General features: G+C 36.1%; 2 protein-coding genes across 2 annotated transcripts in view; both read right to left on the bottom strand.

Moving 5' to 3' along the window:
* Positions 1–18,099, bottom strand: part of LOC121414190 (activating signal cointegrator 1 complex subunit 3-like) — a 63,219-nt gene that overhangs the window by 40,963 nt on the left and 4,157 nt on the right. Inside the window, exons 4-10 of the mRNA XM_041607266.1 lie at positions 17,857–17,968; positions 16,979–17,183; positions 16,236–16,389; positions 15,456–15,581; positions 14,233–14,433; positions 13,055–13,195; positions 10,068–10,232 (exon numbers count right to left, since the gene is read on the bottom strand). Of these exons, the coding sequence (XP_041463200.1) occupies positions 10,068–10,232; positions 13,055–13,195; positions 14,233–14,433; positions 15,456–15,581; positions 16,236–16,389; positions 16,979–17,183; positions 17,857–17,968 (1,104 nt within the window). The remainder of the gene's footprint in view (positions 1–10,067; positions 10,233–13,054; positions 13,196–14,232; positions 14,434–15,455; positions 15,582–16,235; positions 16,390–16,978; positions 17,184–17,856; positions 17,969–18,099) is intronic.
* Positions 683–9,076, bottom strand: LOC121414191. The gene is made up of 10 exons (XM_041607267.1): positions 8,377–9,076; positions 5,788–5,955; positions 5,266–5,353; positions 4,726–4,990; positions 3,925–4,501; positions 3,444–3,630; positions 2,691–2,948; positions 2,129–2,300; positions 1,417–1,565; positions 683–1,038 (listed from the first exon to the last, which is right to left on the bottom strand). The coding sequence occupies exons 1-10, from the start codon at positions 8,707–8,709 to the stop codon at positions 884–886; spliced, it is 2,352 nt and encodes a 783-aa protein (XP_041463201.1). The 5' UTR covers positions 8,710–9,076; the 3' UTR covers positions 683–883.

Here is an 18,099-nt window from a genome sequence, read left to right as displayed (position 1 = left end):
GTTGCTTGTACAAATGCTTTAAAAAAAATGTTTTCTGATTTTAGTAGCCATTGCTTCAGGTCATGCAAGATTTTTTTGAGCTACATGACACATACCCGAGTCATCAATTGCAGCTGGCTAAAACGTGAAATACTTTGACATGCACATCAAATGTACTTCAACTACTTCATCTACATTTATAAATACAATCACATTTATGCAAAGAAATATCTACTTATTACATGCAAATAACACAGTAGAGAAAACATTCTGATAATGCTCTTAAATCTTTAACATTTTATACAATTATTGCAGTAACTAATATTCCGAAATTGTATAGACCATGAAAGCTTTTTTTTGGAATAGTTGTTGGAGCTAGTGGTCGTAACCGGCCAGCATGAGAGATTTTGAACCACAACTCATGATAATAACTGACCACCGTTATAAATGAATAATGTTTCTGACAAAACTCCTTGCAAAGAATTGTGCATGTGTTACTGTTGAACAAATCTTTTCCAAAAGTATTTCCTTAAAATTATGTTACTGATCACTCACAATTATGTGGAAGACTTTACTGTTGAACAAAACTCAAACAAATATAAATCCATAATAGATATGATTCTTTTTGTTTAATAATTTTGAAGCAAAGGTACCAAATTGCTCAGTCATCTGATTTGCCTTCACATTGTTATTTGTACATATCAAATTTGCTAAAAAAAAGTATACATACAGTTCATCAGATGAAAAATGGCATGTTTAATCATAAGGAATTTGATCGTTTCTGGTTCAAAAGAGTAACTAAATTTTCTCTTAAATGAACTTATGTGTTCAATCTTTCATTAGTTCCAATTTATCATGAAGCTGTATACGATATTAGCATGATAGGATTTACAGTTCACTTATTTTAATTAAAACGACTTCGGTGATCCTGAACAAGTTCCTCCTTGGAAGGAAAGGTATATTCACTGCATAAAGATGGCGGGGCATCCTTCCTCTCTGGCAGTTGAGATGATCCTGTGCACAATCGTCCGACCTCATCCATCAGATCATCAACAAATTCTGAGATACAAAATGGTCAAAAAGTGAGGTTCAACATGTACAGGTCAGCTACACCAGCTAATGGATATTCAAATATGTTGGATGGTATAGTTTTTACCAGTGTTTTTCTTATGCCATGATAGTATGCTATAAAATGTACCACCAATGGGCATCAAGGAAAAAAAATGCTCCCTAATTTTCTTCTCGAGTAATCTAAAGCCCAATAGATTATATTGTTCAGAACAGTTATTGTGATCAACACAACACATGAGAAAAGTATGATTTAACTGATGTTACTCTAGTAATGAATCATTGCCATGGAATCATCCTTTTTCACAATATGTTACTGATATGATGATGAAACTATAGTCGATAACACACAGAACAAAATAAACTCACTGAATGTTTTTGCTTCCTTAACAGCTTTCACTGATGCCTTCCCTGGCTTGTACTTTGGTTTGCTGACCATGTACCGCTTGTCCCCTTTCAACGTTTTTGCCTGCTGTCGGTTTCCATTTTCATTGAAGTCCATAGCGGCAAGTCTGAGCCTGAATGATAACCAGAAAATAAATGCATGGAGTAAAATCATGTCTAATACAGTGCGTCCCAGAAACAGAGAATTATCAAAGACTTATTGCAGCATAAACACAATGCAGCATGCAATTGCTTTATATTTTTCACCTGGTTTAACTAAGATATTTCATCCTTGCAAAAGAAAAACAGTTCAAAAAAAGGATACCAAAAAGTCACTTATCAGGGCTATCTGAATTTTAAAAATAGAAATGTCTGCTCTTTAATTAGATTTCCAAACTACATGGAATAGTCACGAAATACCAAAGTTAAGTTTATTCAAACTCATGCTTGAATTTCAATTCTATAAAATGAATTGTGGCCTCTTACTATCTGTCAGACTTTTTTGGGGGAGGGAGGGGGGGGGGGATTATAAAACCCTTTGCATCATTCCATATGGGTTTAATCCAAACATTTGATCTACCTTTTTTAATAAGAGTCCTATATATATCTACTTTTGCTTGGAATTATTTTTTGTGTATGCTAAATAAAGAAACATGCTCCAATGTAACTCTTCTCAAAGAATATATAGTGCAGTTACCTGCTAGTCATTCCTTCATACGAATAAGACTTCAGCTTAGGCGCATACCGGTTCACCAGACTGTGATATGACTCCAGGGAGGATGTCTGTTGGTCTCCAGACAGCTTTTTCACATCGTTCAACAACATGGTGCTTTGCACGATACCTGTTAGTTTTTCACAGACTTTTGTGCCTGAAAAATTGATAAAAAAGGAACCGAATCATTAATAACAATAATAATAATGCAGTTCTTATATAGCACATTTCAGACCTGAAAGGACTCTCAGTGCACTTTAATTAAACAATTGTTGCCTTGGGTAACCAGTGTATCATGCCTAAAGAGCAGATGACGTCATAATTAGTTTTCAAAATGGAAAAATGCAATAAAATAGAATCAACACACTTTATGAGAATAATGGCAAAAAATTATAATGAATGGTATTGGTAGGCTTGCTGCACACATAATGCTGAATTGCATACTAAGTTCAGGAAGGAAAAATACAATATTCATAAGGTTTGATTTTTCTTGTTTCATATGATACAGATCTAACATTAAACAAATGAATCTTATTCCTGAATTTACCTGGTGTGAGCCATTTTTTCTTGCGACCTTGAGCTTCCAAGTCACCATGAAGACACTTGGGAAAGACTTCAGAATGACCTTCATGGATCCCTTGGATGTGGTTCATAAGAGACTTCCACTTGGCCACCCTTAGATCGTCTTCATCCTCTTCACAAGTTGCAGCCACCCAATACATATGGTTGGTGATGCTTGGTTCCCATTGCACAAGTTCTTCACAATCCTTTTGCTTTGCCAAGGCATGCACCTTCTTTCCAACACCTAATATAGGTAATAAAAAATATACCAAAACTAAAAACAAAAACAACAAAAATACCTGAATTGATGACATCATGCGAAATTTTTGTCATAGATAACTGCCTCACATTTTATTTATACAAAAAACCAAATGCAAGCATGATGCAAAAGAGAAACAAGGATATGGAATGTGAAATAGAAGCATTAATTTCTGGACTAAATCACTACTTGCTTCACATGAAATGACATCACAGAATTCAGGCCTTTGACAAGTGAGATACTGCTGTTTTTTGAAGCTTGCTAATTTGAGTGCCTGTAAAGCAAAAAACTCGCTTGGCAAGCAGTTAAATTAGATAAAACTCCCATTGTTTTCTGAGTATTTGCAGCTTTCCAAGAGTGTATAGTTGCTTTTGCTTAGGACCAGGAGTTCAAGCACTAAATATTTAATAATAAACAAGTCAAATTAATATTTAATTTTAAATATATTTTGAATGACACAAATGCATGATAATTACTCACCTTTGGATACATGCCAGACATCATACACATGAATAATGTGTGGAAGTGTGATTCTGATGTATTTGGCAAGTTGTCTATGTCGGTCCGTTACCACCTTCCTGATTACTAGTCCCTTGTCATCAAGAAAGTTGACAACTCTCTTGAAACCTTCCAACTCCATATGGTATGAACCCTTCACCTCATTACTCTATGAAAAAACAAAAAACAAAGTATGAATTAACATTGCATAACACACAGGAGTGATAACATGAAATACCAGTTAGGGGCTTGAACATCTAAATAGCCTTTAAATTTAATCAATTTAAACTGACAGACATGAATACAAAAAGTAACCAAGACAAGAGGAATTATGCTTCAACTTAACCTGTCTTGGAAAAATGCAGATTATTTTTATTTACTTTCTATTTCATGAAATAAAACTAGGCACTTGTGGTCATATGTATCATGGGAACATGAACTAAGGACAGCAAATCAGACCCACCTGAACCAGCTGAAAATCGACAATCTTGTTGATATTCAATTCCAGAGCAGTGTATACCCCAAACTTTGCGGAATGTCCTGGGCTATCCGCTCTTCCATCGCCCCCAATGGTGAGTGGCAGACCCCGTTCACACAGTTCAGTGAGCAGATGGTTCTGTTGCTTCTGCCATTGGTTGGTGATAGCTGGATGCAGAACCTTCTTCTGGTGTCTAAAGAAAGTCCTGCGTGAGTGCGTTGCTACGTTGAAATGTTTCAGCACTCGCAGCGACTCACTGGGGCTCCCGCCAGCAAACAATATTGCTGCTGACAGCTGGAGGTTGCCAGCAGGATAGGGGCCTATCCATGGCTGGCTCTCCCATGTTGTCGACTTCTGGTCACAAGATAGGCACTCCCTTGTCACAGAAAGGAGGCTTCCAACTTCTCTCTTTACAAGGGACACATTTGAAGACTTGCAGGATGGACAAAACTGCAACAGCTCCAAAAGCTTGGACTCAAAAACAATGTATTTTTTTTCCTTGTGTGGAGGAATACCTTTGGCTGGGGCTTCCCATGGGGCCTTTTTGCTTGGTCGCCTTTTCCTGTATTTGAAATAAAAGACAACAAATGAAATTGTTTAGAAATACAAAAATAAAATCCTTAAAGACGATGTAAGAATTTCATCAGCCTGCTGTCGCTGTAACATAAAAGAAAAGTTATCTAAAATGCATTATTTATTGAATTACTATAATATGTGTCTGAGGTTTTTCTCAAAAGAATTTACAGCACTAGTATTGATTTTGAACAGGATAATAAAAGAACGAACCGTTTTCTCCGTCTTTTTTGTGGCTTGGCAATTACACGCTCATCTGATGATGAAGATGAAGATGATGGTGGCTTGTATCCAGGTGAGGAGGGTTCTGCAGCGTCACTTTCTGGTGATGATATCCTTTCTTCCTCCACTTCCTTTGAATCAACTTTCTCTTCTGGTATATCCCCTTTGTCAAAAGAGGTCCCTCTTGAAATAAAGGCTGGAATATCGGGTGGTATCTGTGAGCCTGTGTTCTGCAGAAGTACAACCCTTTGTGACCCTGAAAATGTACATTTATATTTTACTTTTACTTTGGTTGTGAAACAAATTTTCAGACATAGGGGAACACAACATATCTGCAATCCAGGGTTTAAGTTATCTATGGCCCGGAATATACTGCGTAGGACTTATTCTTTAAGTGGATTTGCAACATTTACACCTTCAAATAAATCTATTATCTAGAGCATATGTTTACAAAAACTTTCCACAACTTACCAGCACCAGCCTCAAAAGGAAAATTGACAATATAGATAAACAAATGAAAAATAAACTTACGTTTTACTCTTGTTGCTACAGAGACCTGTATCCCAACAGAGGTTGTAAGGCCATGCTGCTGAAATTCCATTGCTGGATCTTTGAACGGCTGTTAATTGGATATCAATACAGTAGCCAAGATATGCTGAATACATTTACACACTGGTCAGTGACATGCAAAAAAATATATACATAAATAAAGTATGGTTTCCAGCACAAATACTAATCAAAACTACACCTGAATCAATGTTTGGATAAACTGTAATTTCAGTCACAGCCAGGTATGTTAAGACTTGAAGAGACAAGTATTATGAGTTTTTCATGAACCATATGTCTTGTTTGAATCACATGCATTGTTTTCTTTGGAAAGAAAAAAATGTCAAAATAATTTACATGTATCTTACATTCTACTGAATTCATTGCCATTGATAATTTACTCAATACTATCCTTTATTTGCTGCTAAATTAAACATACCTTTATGTTTGTTTGCTTTCATGTTTTTTTATGGGGAGGGGGTGCACAATTTGAAAACAAATTCATACCTGTTCATCAAAGGATTCTTCAGACTCAGATGAATGTTCATCTGTCCATTGGCTGCATCCTGGCTCATCAGTGTCTGATTGACTTTCCATTGATGTGGGCTCCACTGCTGACCCTTGTTCCTCAGCATCCCTAGCCTCAACAGATGTTGACAGCAATTCATCCAGCATCTGTGAGAATAATTTGAATAAAAAATGAGAGAAAATATACACAATAGCCATGTGTTCTTACTTCTAAAATAATAAACTTAAGGAATTAATAACGTATAAACATGCTAATTTTAGCCTTTGGGCTGTGTAACATGTATTTTTTTAATACGAAATAAACCATGATTGAATTGAATGAAATTAGAAATCATCTTCCTTCAGATGTATTTTTCATTCAGACCTCGGTTAGATTTCACTACCTACTTATAATGTATGATGTACGGCAGTGAGTACAAACTGTTACAAAGTCACCCACACAATTTCATCCATGCATTGTATGGAGTAATCATTGGTGGGATAAGAAAGTCCAAATATTACATTTTAAATTTTCAATACGAGAAATTAGATGTATGCATATTTATTCTAATTTGGGGCATCTAATTTGCTGAATTGGTAAAATAAGCATTAAGTATTACAATTATTAAAAATCATAAAAAATAGAAAAAGTGAGAAATTAATTATTGGTGGGACATGGAACCTCTAACGTTCTAACATTTTATTACTCTGAGGGCTATGTATAATAATATGCAAATTAAGTCATGTCAAAAGACAAAATGATCTATTATATTTTGGGGACATTTTAAAACTTATTTCGCAGAGTACAAAAATTGCATCATAGCATCTTTAGGCAGACTTTCTGACTCATCAAGTATAAAAATGTAATACCACGAAAAAATAAAAAATACATGTACAATAACAAATTAGTTTTTTTTTAAATATCATTGTCAATTCATTCATTCTACTGTATAGATCTGCAAACTGCAACCATAATGACAATTGAGATGTTTCATTGTATTTATATCTCATTCAACCACTTAACTTCATTTAATTTTATTCTGCACATTGTATACATTAATCCCTGTATTGTAATTATTAAATCCATTCAGTTATGTTGTATTTGCTATCATAATTTTCATGCCTTATTATATATCTAAATCACTTCTTATAGAGCCCAATAGTTCATACCATTTTCATTATTTCTGTACACTATTAAAAGATTATTTTTCTATCAATTTTTTTTTCATCTAAAATTTTATAGATCTACATGTTATAGCTCCATGGCATAAACTATTTATACAATCATAATTGTGAATATTTTAACTCTGTAAATTATTGCATGAACAACTTTGTACAAACATAAAAACATAAAACATATAATACCATGTTATTGAGAAGGTTCCTTTCATGCAGATTTGTTTACCCTTCTCATGACTTTGTGTAAAACAAACACTGAATTGAATTAATATAAAATATGACAATAGGCCTGGAATCTGGATCTAGAACATAATTTTTTTTTTTTTTGGCTTTTTAAAAATAAGGTAAAAATACTCTGTTTTAATTACCAGGGTAGCCACTTCAGTTAGGAAACTGGTCTACCACCAGGCCCAGCATAACATAATAATTAATACCTGAATGTAATTGTAATTATTATCCTTCTCCAAATCTAAATGTAGAGTGCCTAGAAACTAGTATTTTAGTAAGGCAGGAGGTCCCACTTTTTACGACTCGGTCGGGGATCGAACCCAAGACCCCCGTTCATACGGCGGGAGCTTTACCACTAGAGCCATCATACCCAAAAAAAAGGTTTGTATATTTCCTTACTTAAAAAATGAACCACAATGGCACAAACAAGAAAACTTTTAAACATTTGTAGACTTTGTAGACCTGTTGCCAATGTCATGAATATGGAGCCTGGACTCTTGAGGAAAGTTTGAGGATCACTTTAATTTCCTTTTTCATTGTTTTTTATTTTGAAGGCATATCCTATGGTTTGTTCCCCCAAGTCTGCGCACATGCATAACTACGCAATTCTAGTAAAAGAAGATACGCAACGGGCACAAGCTCTACACATGCAATACATTGACAGGTATTGAAAAAAAAATATGACTCAAAATGGTGGAAAAATAATGAATGTAGGGCATTACATGTGACAGCATAAAAATGTAGCCTCATCAAAATCCTCGAATCGTGTGAAAAGATCGAGTGCGCAGACATGGGGTAGGCCCTATCATTTTTTTTTCAATCTGAAAATGACAGCCCGAAGCTTTTTCAAAAAAATCCTATAATTATCTTTCCTTTTTTAATGAGAAATTTAGTATTACCATTTACCATTACTAAAATACTAATAATAATATAAGGAACATTATTAACTGAAAGATTTTGTAAAATAAAAGGAAATTCATGTTAACTCTTAACTCAAATTGTTTAATTCGCAGACTGTCTTGGGTTGGGGCCCACCATCATAAAGTGATAAACACCTTCTTCAAAATAAAAAGAAATAAAATAAGGAAATTGACGTGATCCTCACACTTTTCGTCGTTGAACTTGAATGTTTAACTGACTGACCACAACAATAGCAAAGATAACAAAATGTATTATGCTCACCCTCATTTTCTTTCGTTTGTCCGCCGCTGTCCGAGATCCACTCCTCTTTACTTGCATCGATGTCCCGCTCCTTATTTTAGGCACAGCGTCAGGCTTCAGCCGCCGGGTCCTCTTCATGCCAAAAGCAGCATGCAACCCGTCATCAAAATCTGCATCTTCGAAGTGGCTACTGCACACCACGCTCCAGTCACTGGGGCCGCTCCAATTTGCTCGGGTCAACTTCACTTTCGAGACCCATATTCTGCGTAAATTTGCATCTTTGGGAAACAAATGTAAGCTGGCACCATCCTTCGTAGTGTTGCTGCAGCCTCCGACGATGCATCTCGCCGGCATCTTGATATTATCGCAAATATCACAAATGTACAAAACTTTTCCAAAAAGAACTCGGTAAACTTTCTCAACAATACAGCGCTACAATACGTAAACACAATAGACGAAAACTTTTTACGTGGGCGATCAATTGCGTTTGCTTAGCTGCCGGATTCCCTTGATGACGTATGGTCACGTGACTCGCGAGCTCAAGAGTTTTCGATCTTTTTCTGGAGGCGGGGCTTATGAGCGTGAGAAACTAAGAAATTAACTTCTAAAACCAGTAATATCTTATTAATCCGAGATAAATAAATCAAATTAATATTGTTAAAATTCTTAGAAAAACAATTGAAAACTAATAAGAGCAAAGTATAGTTGCATGACTCAGAACCTTTAAAGGTCCCAGCCACTGACAAATCATGAGGGAAATTGAATCAATACGAAATTCGCAAAAGGCCATTTGACTTGCATAATATAATCTGTCCATCATGAGCACCCGTCGGACTAATGCGATAAAAGTTCGGACAGCACGAATTCGATCGAACTCGTGATGGTTATTCACTTAGGATCATAGCAGTTCCAGTTTCCAACAATCCCAATTCATACAATCCTAGCAGGTCTCTTCCCGGTGTTAATTGCTAAAATAAATAACCTCTGTGAAGTGACATGTTTCAACGTGAAAACACGCGGTTTACTTCTGGTGGGTGTTTCATAAAGCTGTTCGTAAGTTAAGAGCGACTTTAAGAACGACTGGTGATCCTTTCTTGTGGTAAATGGTATATACTTTGGCGATGGTTAAGCGCGTAAGAAAGGTTCAACAGTCGTTCTTAAAGTCGCTCTTATCTTACGAACAGCTTTATGAAACTGCCCCCTGGTTGGTTCGTCTACTAACTATTGCTCTCCTATGGAGCTCCCAGACTTGCCGGCATCTACTACATAACAACCCCAGGCATGCAGCCGAGTGAAAGACTTGAATCCCTTCTCTGTTATGAGATTAGCCTTGATTCCCCCATGATTTGTCAATGGAAACTCAGAATAGGTTTTTAACCTCCCCCCCCAAAAAAAAAATGAAAATATCAGTATCCACTGGTTCATCAGTATTTTCTAGCCACAATGGGTTTCTCTCTCTTCATTTAGCGACTCAAGAAAACATGTTCTCAGTATCCAATTACTTATTGATTCTGCGAATAGGTTGCCAAGCCAGGGGCTTGTTTCACAAAGAAATAAAATTACATACTTGTATGGTAACTTTTGACAAGAATGTAGCTACCATCAAACCTTGATGTGATTGGTTGCTGAGCCCTGTTACCGAGGTAGATGCCACATGGGCAAAGTTACAATTAGATGGAACTCTATATGACACAGGCGCCCGGGACACTAACCTGTCTTAAGGTGCGGGCAACAAGGCTTTCAATGACCGCCCCTCGGTCATCGTGGAGAAGATGGACCTCGTCGATGATGAGGAGCTTGACCAGCTGTGTGAGGGCCACATCGCCGGTGCTCTTTCGCGTGACCACGTCCCACTTCTCTGGAGTTGTCACCAACATCTACACAAAGATATTTCATTACTTTATTTCATTTCATTTCAGTTATTTAAATTATTTTCATTCATTCATTTCATTCATTCCATTTCATTGTTTCATTTATTTTCATTTCATTTATTTTCCAAAAAATCAATCAAAATACAAAAAGATGTAACCCTTTCTACAATAGTATGAATAAATTATTACAGTAAATGCAGATTTAAGTTTAAAAAAATGTATAACCCAGATAAAGAGAAAACCAAAATGATTTTGGGAAGGAAGTACTTGCTTTGCTACTTGGTTAACATTATAAGTGTAGTATGAATGTATTGAGTGGTGAATTAGTGTTATCATTCAAGTAGGCCTATACATGCATTACAAAACTACACAGCTAAGAATGTTGTATTATGCTGGTCATATATGAGTAGTTTAAACTTGAGGTAGTTCTATTTAAGGGATGGTCCAGCCTGGAAATAATGTTTATACCAATAAATAGAGTAAAATTCACAGAGCAAAATGATGAAAATTTCATCAAAATCGGATAACACATAACAGAGTTATTGAATTTTAAAGATTTGCATTATTGCCTTGAAACATGTCTTTATGAATATTCATTAGGTGGGCTGATGATGTCATATCCCCACTTGTTCTTTTGTATTTTGTATTATGAAATTAGGTTATTCAAAAATTTTCTACCAAGAAATAAAACAATTGAATTGACAACTGATTAAGTTCATTAGTTATTTATTGCCGCAACTTATGTCATCATAATGGAGACACATCATTTACACAAGTATGAAAAAAGGAAACATTTATGAATTCATGTAATAACATAAGAAAAGGGAAAGTGGGGTTGTAACATCACCAGCCAACCTAATGAATATTCATGACGATGTGCATATAACTGCTTTCACAAAGTATTGATAAACTAAAAATTTAATAACTTCATAATCTTTTATCCGATTTTGATGAAATTTTCAGCATTTTGCTCTGTGAATTTTACACTATTTATTTAGATATAAATATTTTCAGCCCAGACCATCCCTTTATGGCTATTGGTTTGTTTCTGCTCTAACGTCCCTGGATGTACTGCCCACCCCTTTAATCGATGCCATTTTCTTTGATTTTAGCAAGGCGTTTGACCGAATGCCGCATGGTCTTCTACTAAATAAATTATCAAAAAACTACAATATCCAGGGCGATACGTGGAAATGGATTAAATCTTTTGTTTGTGGGAGAGAGCAAACCGTTCAGTTCCGGGGCTCACGATCACGCTGGTCAAAAGTTACTTCAGGAATACCACAGGGAAGTGTATTAGGGCCAAGATTATTCAATCTGTTCGTTAATGATATTACTCATGTAGTAAAATCTCAATGTGTGCTCTTTGCGGACGACACGCTCTTATACCGAATAATACGAAATGAGTCCGATAAACAATTACTCCAATCTGACATTTCATGTGTAATTAACTGGTGTGAATCAAACAAAATGCAACTTAATGCTGCAAAAACTAAAGTTCTCAGGATTGCACCTCGTAAGAAAAATGTCGGGCAAACAGAGTACACAATTGACGAAACAATGATAGAACAAGTACATTCTGTCAAGTACCTCGGGGTCACCCTTAATTCTAGTGTGACCTGGGATGACCAGGTTGATAATGTTATTAAAAGGGCAAATAGAATGCTAGGTCTTATATCGAGATTAGGTAATGGCGTGTCACAACAGGCATTATTCTGTCTCTACAAATCACTTGTGTTGCCAATCTTAGAATACGGGGTCCCGTCATGGTACGTTTTCACTAGGAAACATATTGAAGCCCTGGAAAGAGTTCAGCGAAGGGCAACGCGAGTAATCTTGAAACAAAGGCAACAGGAAATGTCTTACACACAGCGCTTACAGACCCTTTCTTGGTTTACTCTCGAATCCAGAAGGAAGTATTTAATGATGTCATTTGTAATCAAAAACCTGTATAACATTGTATTATGTGAGGCAGTCAATGACAATATAACTGTCCGATCACGCCAGAGTGAACACACAATCCTATTCCACCACATGAAAGCCAGAACCGAACGTTTGCATCAAACTGCAATACATAGATTTCCAATTATATGGGAAAGTATGCCCTCACATATCAAAGATGAAATTGTATCTGGAAACATCTCAAAAGTTCTGAACCTCCTTCGTCGTGAAATTCTTTGTGTGTTTTTTTGAATAATTAGATGTCTGATTTATAATATTTCTTTCTATAATGTTTAATTTATTATTTTCCTCATTGACCAATTTCAACTAAAGAGCAAGTTTATTCATAATTTATACACTAAATTTAATCCGGCCTATTTCATCCTCAACATCATGTCATTTGATCTCTCTTATATGGTTTTATCAATTCTTATTGTCCTATATCCCATTATTTATGGTAGATGCAATATTATTTACAATTTAAATTTACGATTGCTTTAATGTTTGATGCTTATCATTCTCATGCTTGTAGATACATAATGATGTGATTGGGGAGGCATTGTGGGGGTTGACTTGAGGTGACAAAGTCACATGAATGACCATTGTATTTTGCCAATTCTAAATATCTTATTTTTATTTTCACCATTACTGTTATGACCTGGATGGGGTTGGGAGGTTTGGGGAGGAAGACCTGTGGGTTATGGCTATTAAGTTAGCCTTTTCCATACCCAGGCAGCCTCTCCAACTCTCATCCAGGTCTTTTTTTCTCTATCATGTACAAGTTTGATTGATCTTGTCTTTGATCTGTTTGTATTCTTTGTCTTTTGAATGCCAAATAAAATAATAATAATAATGAACTGCTTCCTGATTGCTTCTGTCAACATTACCTGTGTTTTCATGATTTCATTCTTGGTGAGCTGCATGTCTCCAGTGAGCTCTTTCACAGACAGACCGAGCGGGGCCAGGCGTGTGCCAAAGTTCCTCACCATCTCAGCCGCCAGGGCCTTCATGGGAGCTACATAAACAATCTAACGGATAAAAGAAGAATAACAATTTATCAGAGTCAAATTACAGAGTTTAGTACATTTATGTACATGTACACTATGCAATATAAACCATGATTTTTTTTGTAATATTTGATTAGTTTTGATTTATTTTTCTTCTGCATTACACATGTTAACATAAATATAACAGAGACATTTTGACAATTAGTCAGAAATATACATCATTGCACATAAATTCATTTGCGGAAGACGGATTTTCATTGTAGGCAAATATGCTTGAGAATATCACGGACCAAAACATAATCATATTGAATAAGAATGGATGTCGCGAATTTGGTCTCAAATGTTGCGCAAGACTTATAAGAAAAAAGTCATCAAATTTGGCGGCGCTATCGTTTTTGCATTTCGGGATATTGCACGAAGCGTCGAGGGGGGGCCATCATAACCCCCCTGTCCCTTTTAGGGTTAAAATATTGACCTTAAAATAGAAGAAAAAAGATTGGCTTTACTATCATCATCGAATTTACTGACCAGCACAGAAATTCTCCAAGCAGCAAAATACACTAAAATCACATTGTTCTGGCCTAAGTGTCCGCTCTAACACCACAAAGCTGACATCCATTATTTTAAGTTAATAAATTTTCGTACCATCATTACTATGCGATCACTTTTCTTTAAGAATTTTTAACCTTATATTCATCTTTTATTCATTATTTTCCATTCATTTATTGTCCGTTATTTTTTGTACTGGATATATGTGTATGAGCATATTCCGCAACAAACGTTTTTTCAAGGGACTTACATCTTCCTCTGTAAAAATGTCAGATTTATTTTGTAAGAATTTATGTTTCCAAAAATAAAGAAATTTGTGAAAATGAAAATGATCATTTATTTCTGGAATGAACATATATGATTATTTTTAATTTAGAGGAATCAATAACCTTGCATTCATCTTTATATCATTTAACCATGAACCTATCATGAATAATTTACATGTACCTTTAAGTCATCTATTTGGCTCACCATAATGGGATGATCTCATATCGAGATGAATGATTTACCTTGAATTCATCTTTTTTGATGACCCCTTGTTGAATGTGTTTCCTGACCTCTTGGAGGATGGTCAGCATGGCAATGTTAGTCTTTCCCGCTCCCGTAGGGGCACAGATCAACAGGTTCTCGTTGGTGTTGTACGCCGTCTCAAAGACGACCGACTGGATACGATTCAAGCTCTTCATCCCTTTGAATGCCACTCGCCCAATCTATAGTGGAAGAAATAAGCAAATACAATTACAGGTATTCCAGATATATCATTCCATAGTGTTGTACGCCATCTCAAAGATGACAGATTGAATACCATTTAAGCTCTTCATCCCCTTGAATACTACCAACCCAATCTATAATTGAAAACAAAAATAGTGGATACAATTATTCAGGAAATATTAATATGATTCAAGCTCTTCCTCAGCTTGAATGCTGCCCGCTCAATCTACAATTGAAGAAATTAGCAAATACGATTAAAAGAATAATCGGAAATATTAATGTGATTCAAGCTTTTCAGTCAGTCCCTTAAGGCCACCGCACACCTTACGACCCGACTGGTCTGCGACTGAGTGGGGGAGATGTGACGTCACAGATCTTGTCAGCTTGATAGTTGCAGACCAGTCAAAGACAAGTCGCAAGGAAAATCGGAAGGATTTGACATGTCGAATCCTTATGACTGGATCGCAAGCTCGATCCAACTTCCAGCCAATCAGACAGCAGAGTTGTACAACGCGTAAGTGATAAACAACGCACATACGCAGTAGTAAGCGCATTTTCTCATTTGTTATGGCAAAAAGCACATGCATGAGTCGCAGACAGCGTGGTAGCCAGGTCGTATGGTGTGCAGTGGCCTATAAATGCTACCCCCCCCCAATCTGTGTTTAGATAGAATTACAAATCACATATTCAAAATAATCCTAGCACCTTGTGCCCTTGGATATGCAATGACTGCTTATAATGCTCAATCGGAGTGAATGTGATTCAACGTCCTCATCCTTTGAATTGTACCCACCATATCAATATTATCCCTAAATGCAGGGGGGGGGCTGTTGAGGATTGAATCAACACCCCCCCCCCCCCCTTTAACATTTATGCTACCATCGCACTGCACAAAATATTTTGACTGTGCTGCTCACTAACTTCTTACTCTCAAGTCATGCACATCTTTTGAGACAAAATTTGCAATCATCATAATCATCATAATCATACTCAATCATCATCCTCGTCATCATCAACTTACTTCATCAAGTTGGGATATTGGTACAAGATTCTTGCCCACACTGACAGGGGCTCGGTCTGCTGGGGGTATGATCACTTCCTCATAGAGCTTGGTGGCGGACTTCTGGAAGCCGATCGGCAACATCATCTGTTAGAGCAATAAAGCATTAATGCAATTGCATGTAGGAATGAAGTTGCAGCCAATAAGGAATTCCATGAGAAAACAATAAATAATAATAATAAAATTGCTCTATGTGCTTAATACAAATTGCTCTCCAATATTACAATTACACTAAAACAAAAATAAGTATGTTTTCCAAAGTCTTTTAAACAATTCAACAGAAGAAAATGATAGAAGGTGAATCGGTAAACTATTCCATAATATGTTTTATTCAATCATACAAACAGCTAGTGATTCCCTCTAACTGGTGAATTGGATTGGGGTAAAAAAAGAAGTATGAGTAATATATAATTTCCAGGCAGATTCATTGTCAGAGTCATTTCAAAATCTTACTTTGCTAAAATATCAGGATAGATGATATACCATGAGGAAAATATCATCTAATTTCATAGGTGTGTCATTCAATTCCATCTGGAAAGCCTTTGGAATCTCCTGCTGCATGTAGTAAAGTTGGTAAGACCCTGTAGATGCAAGTATGGTGAATAGGGAAATTTGTCCTACTAAGCTACCTTAAGCTCACGTTCCAGCACGTCATACTGAATTCTTTGTAAAGACACATGAACTGCACATTTAGAAACAGGATTATGAAGCACCACTGAATGGTGAATATTTTTTTATTACCTTAGCTCCTGCAATGAACGAAGAGGACATCTGAGCCGTAGCAAGAGAGTCGTAGACGTTCGGGAAGATTTCTTTGGGAGCTCCGGTCGTCCGTTCTAAGCCCAACGTGGAGGTGAAGAGGGGTGTACGTTTGGCATTCTTCAAGGCTTTCTCTCTAAAAATGAAATCAATTTTGATGATGATAATGATTATTATGATGATAAATAATAACAATAAACAATAATAATAGGCAACATTTATATAGCACTTAATACAATGTTTTTATTTGTAATGCTGCATACTTTTACTATTACTACTACCTCTATCAGGTGCTTGAGCCTCTTATGAATTCATTCCTACTGGGTATATATTTGATACAACTAGGTGGAAACAAAAATGTTGATGACCACCTTTCCAAAGGATAAGAGGAACTTGGTGGAGTTTGAACCCTAAACCTTGTGGTTCATGTCCAGGGACTTTATCTAATGAGCTACAACTCCTCTAATAATCAATCTAATAATAAAGCCTATGTTTACATGTAGTTTCAGTAAATCCCCACTAATTCATCTTTCCTTATTCCAACTGATTTATTACAAGAATGTGTGTGTCCTTAAACAGTAATAAAATCAAGTACACGTATCAAGTTAAATAGACTATATGCAGTAACCGAGCTTAATTGCAGGATGTTCCCTGTACAAGGTGTATGGGAAATACAGAAATCGGTTATCAACAGGTGTTAACATTTTAAGAAAGAAATGAAGAACCTCTGAGCCTTCAGGTACTGGGGATCCAAGATTTGCTCGTTCCCTGCTCCTTCTTCCCCTCCTGCAGAAGCTTTGGCCTCTTTCTTAAGAAGTTTCTTCTCTTCTTTTCTGAGAGCCTTCTCCAGTTCTTTCTCCCTCTCTGACTGGACGGTGACCTGTGTGGCGTATGAAGGTTTCTGATTGCTAAGCCTCTCTTTGCGACTCTCTGTGCAAAAAGCAGAAGGGTGTCTCTTTCATTTATTATCCAATGCATTCCTTTATCCACTCTTCAATTGATCTTTTTATTCATTCTGTCATTCATTCATTCTTTCTTTCATTCATTTATTCATTCATTCATTGGTTCATTCATCCATCCATTCATCTATCTATCTATCCAATCATTCATTTTTTTTCTTTCTTTCATTCATTCATTCAATTATTCATCCATCCATCCATCCATTCATTCATTCATTCATACATTCTTTCATTCAATCAATCAATCATTACTCCATTCAATTATTTATTCATTCTTTCATTAATTCAATCAATTCACTAATTCATCCATTTTATTAGAGCATTCCCCAAGTATTGTCCTTGTAACAGAAAGATGATTGGTGAAACAAACAAAGGTTTATGATTACTAAGCCCCCTTCTACGGCACTCTATTCAAAAGCAGTAGAAATTGAAAAAATGTTTAATTTCTTATTGAGTTCATTCATTCATCTATTCATTCATCATTATTTTCTTTTGTATCATTCATTCATTCATTCATTGGCTTACATAGCCTTTTATTCGCATCCAAGATAAAAACATGAATGTCTTTTCATGCATACATTCTTCATTCATTCATTGCTTAGAATGGTTCTTTGGTTCTGCAATGATATAAATACAACCCGTACCTGCAGCTATCCTGGCCATGCTAGCCTGCGTGGCTGCTGCTACGATGTCTGTCCGTTTGGCAAGAAGTTGCTGAATCAGCTCAAAACAATCAAACCCCAACAGGTCGAACAACTGAAAGGGAAGAAAAAAGACATTTTCACAGGGTTGCCATATAAATTTTTATGAAAATGTGTAATTCCCATTGGAAACGTGTACTGTAGCAGAGAGATACGTTTTGACTGACCGCGATTTCAATGCGCCCA

The sequence above is a fragment of the Lytechinus variegatus genome, chromosome 4 (assembly GCF_018143015.1).
Source record: "Lytechinus variegatus isolate NC3 chromosome 4, Lvar_3.0, whole genome shotgun sequence".
In the NCBI taxonomy this organism is placed as follows: domain Eukaryota; kingdom Metazoa; phylum Echinodermata; class Echinoidea; order Temnopleuroida; family Toxopneustidae; genus Lytechinus; species Lytechinus variegatus.
The sequence above is the reverse complement of the archived record's forward strand: the minus strand, read 5'-3'. Positions and strand labels throughout refer to the sequence as shown.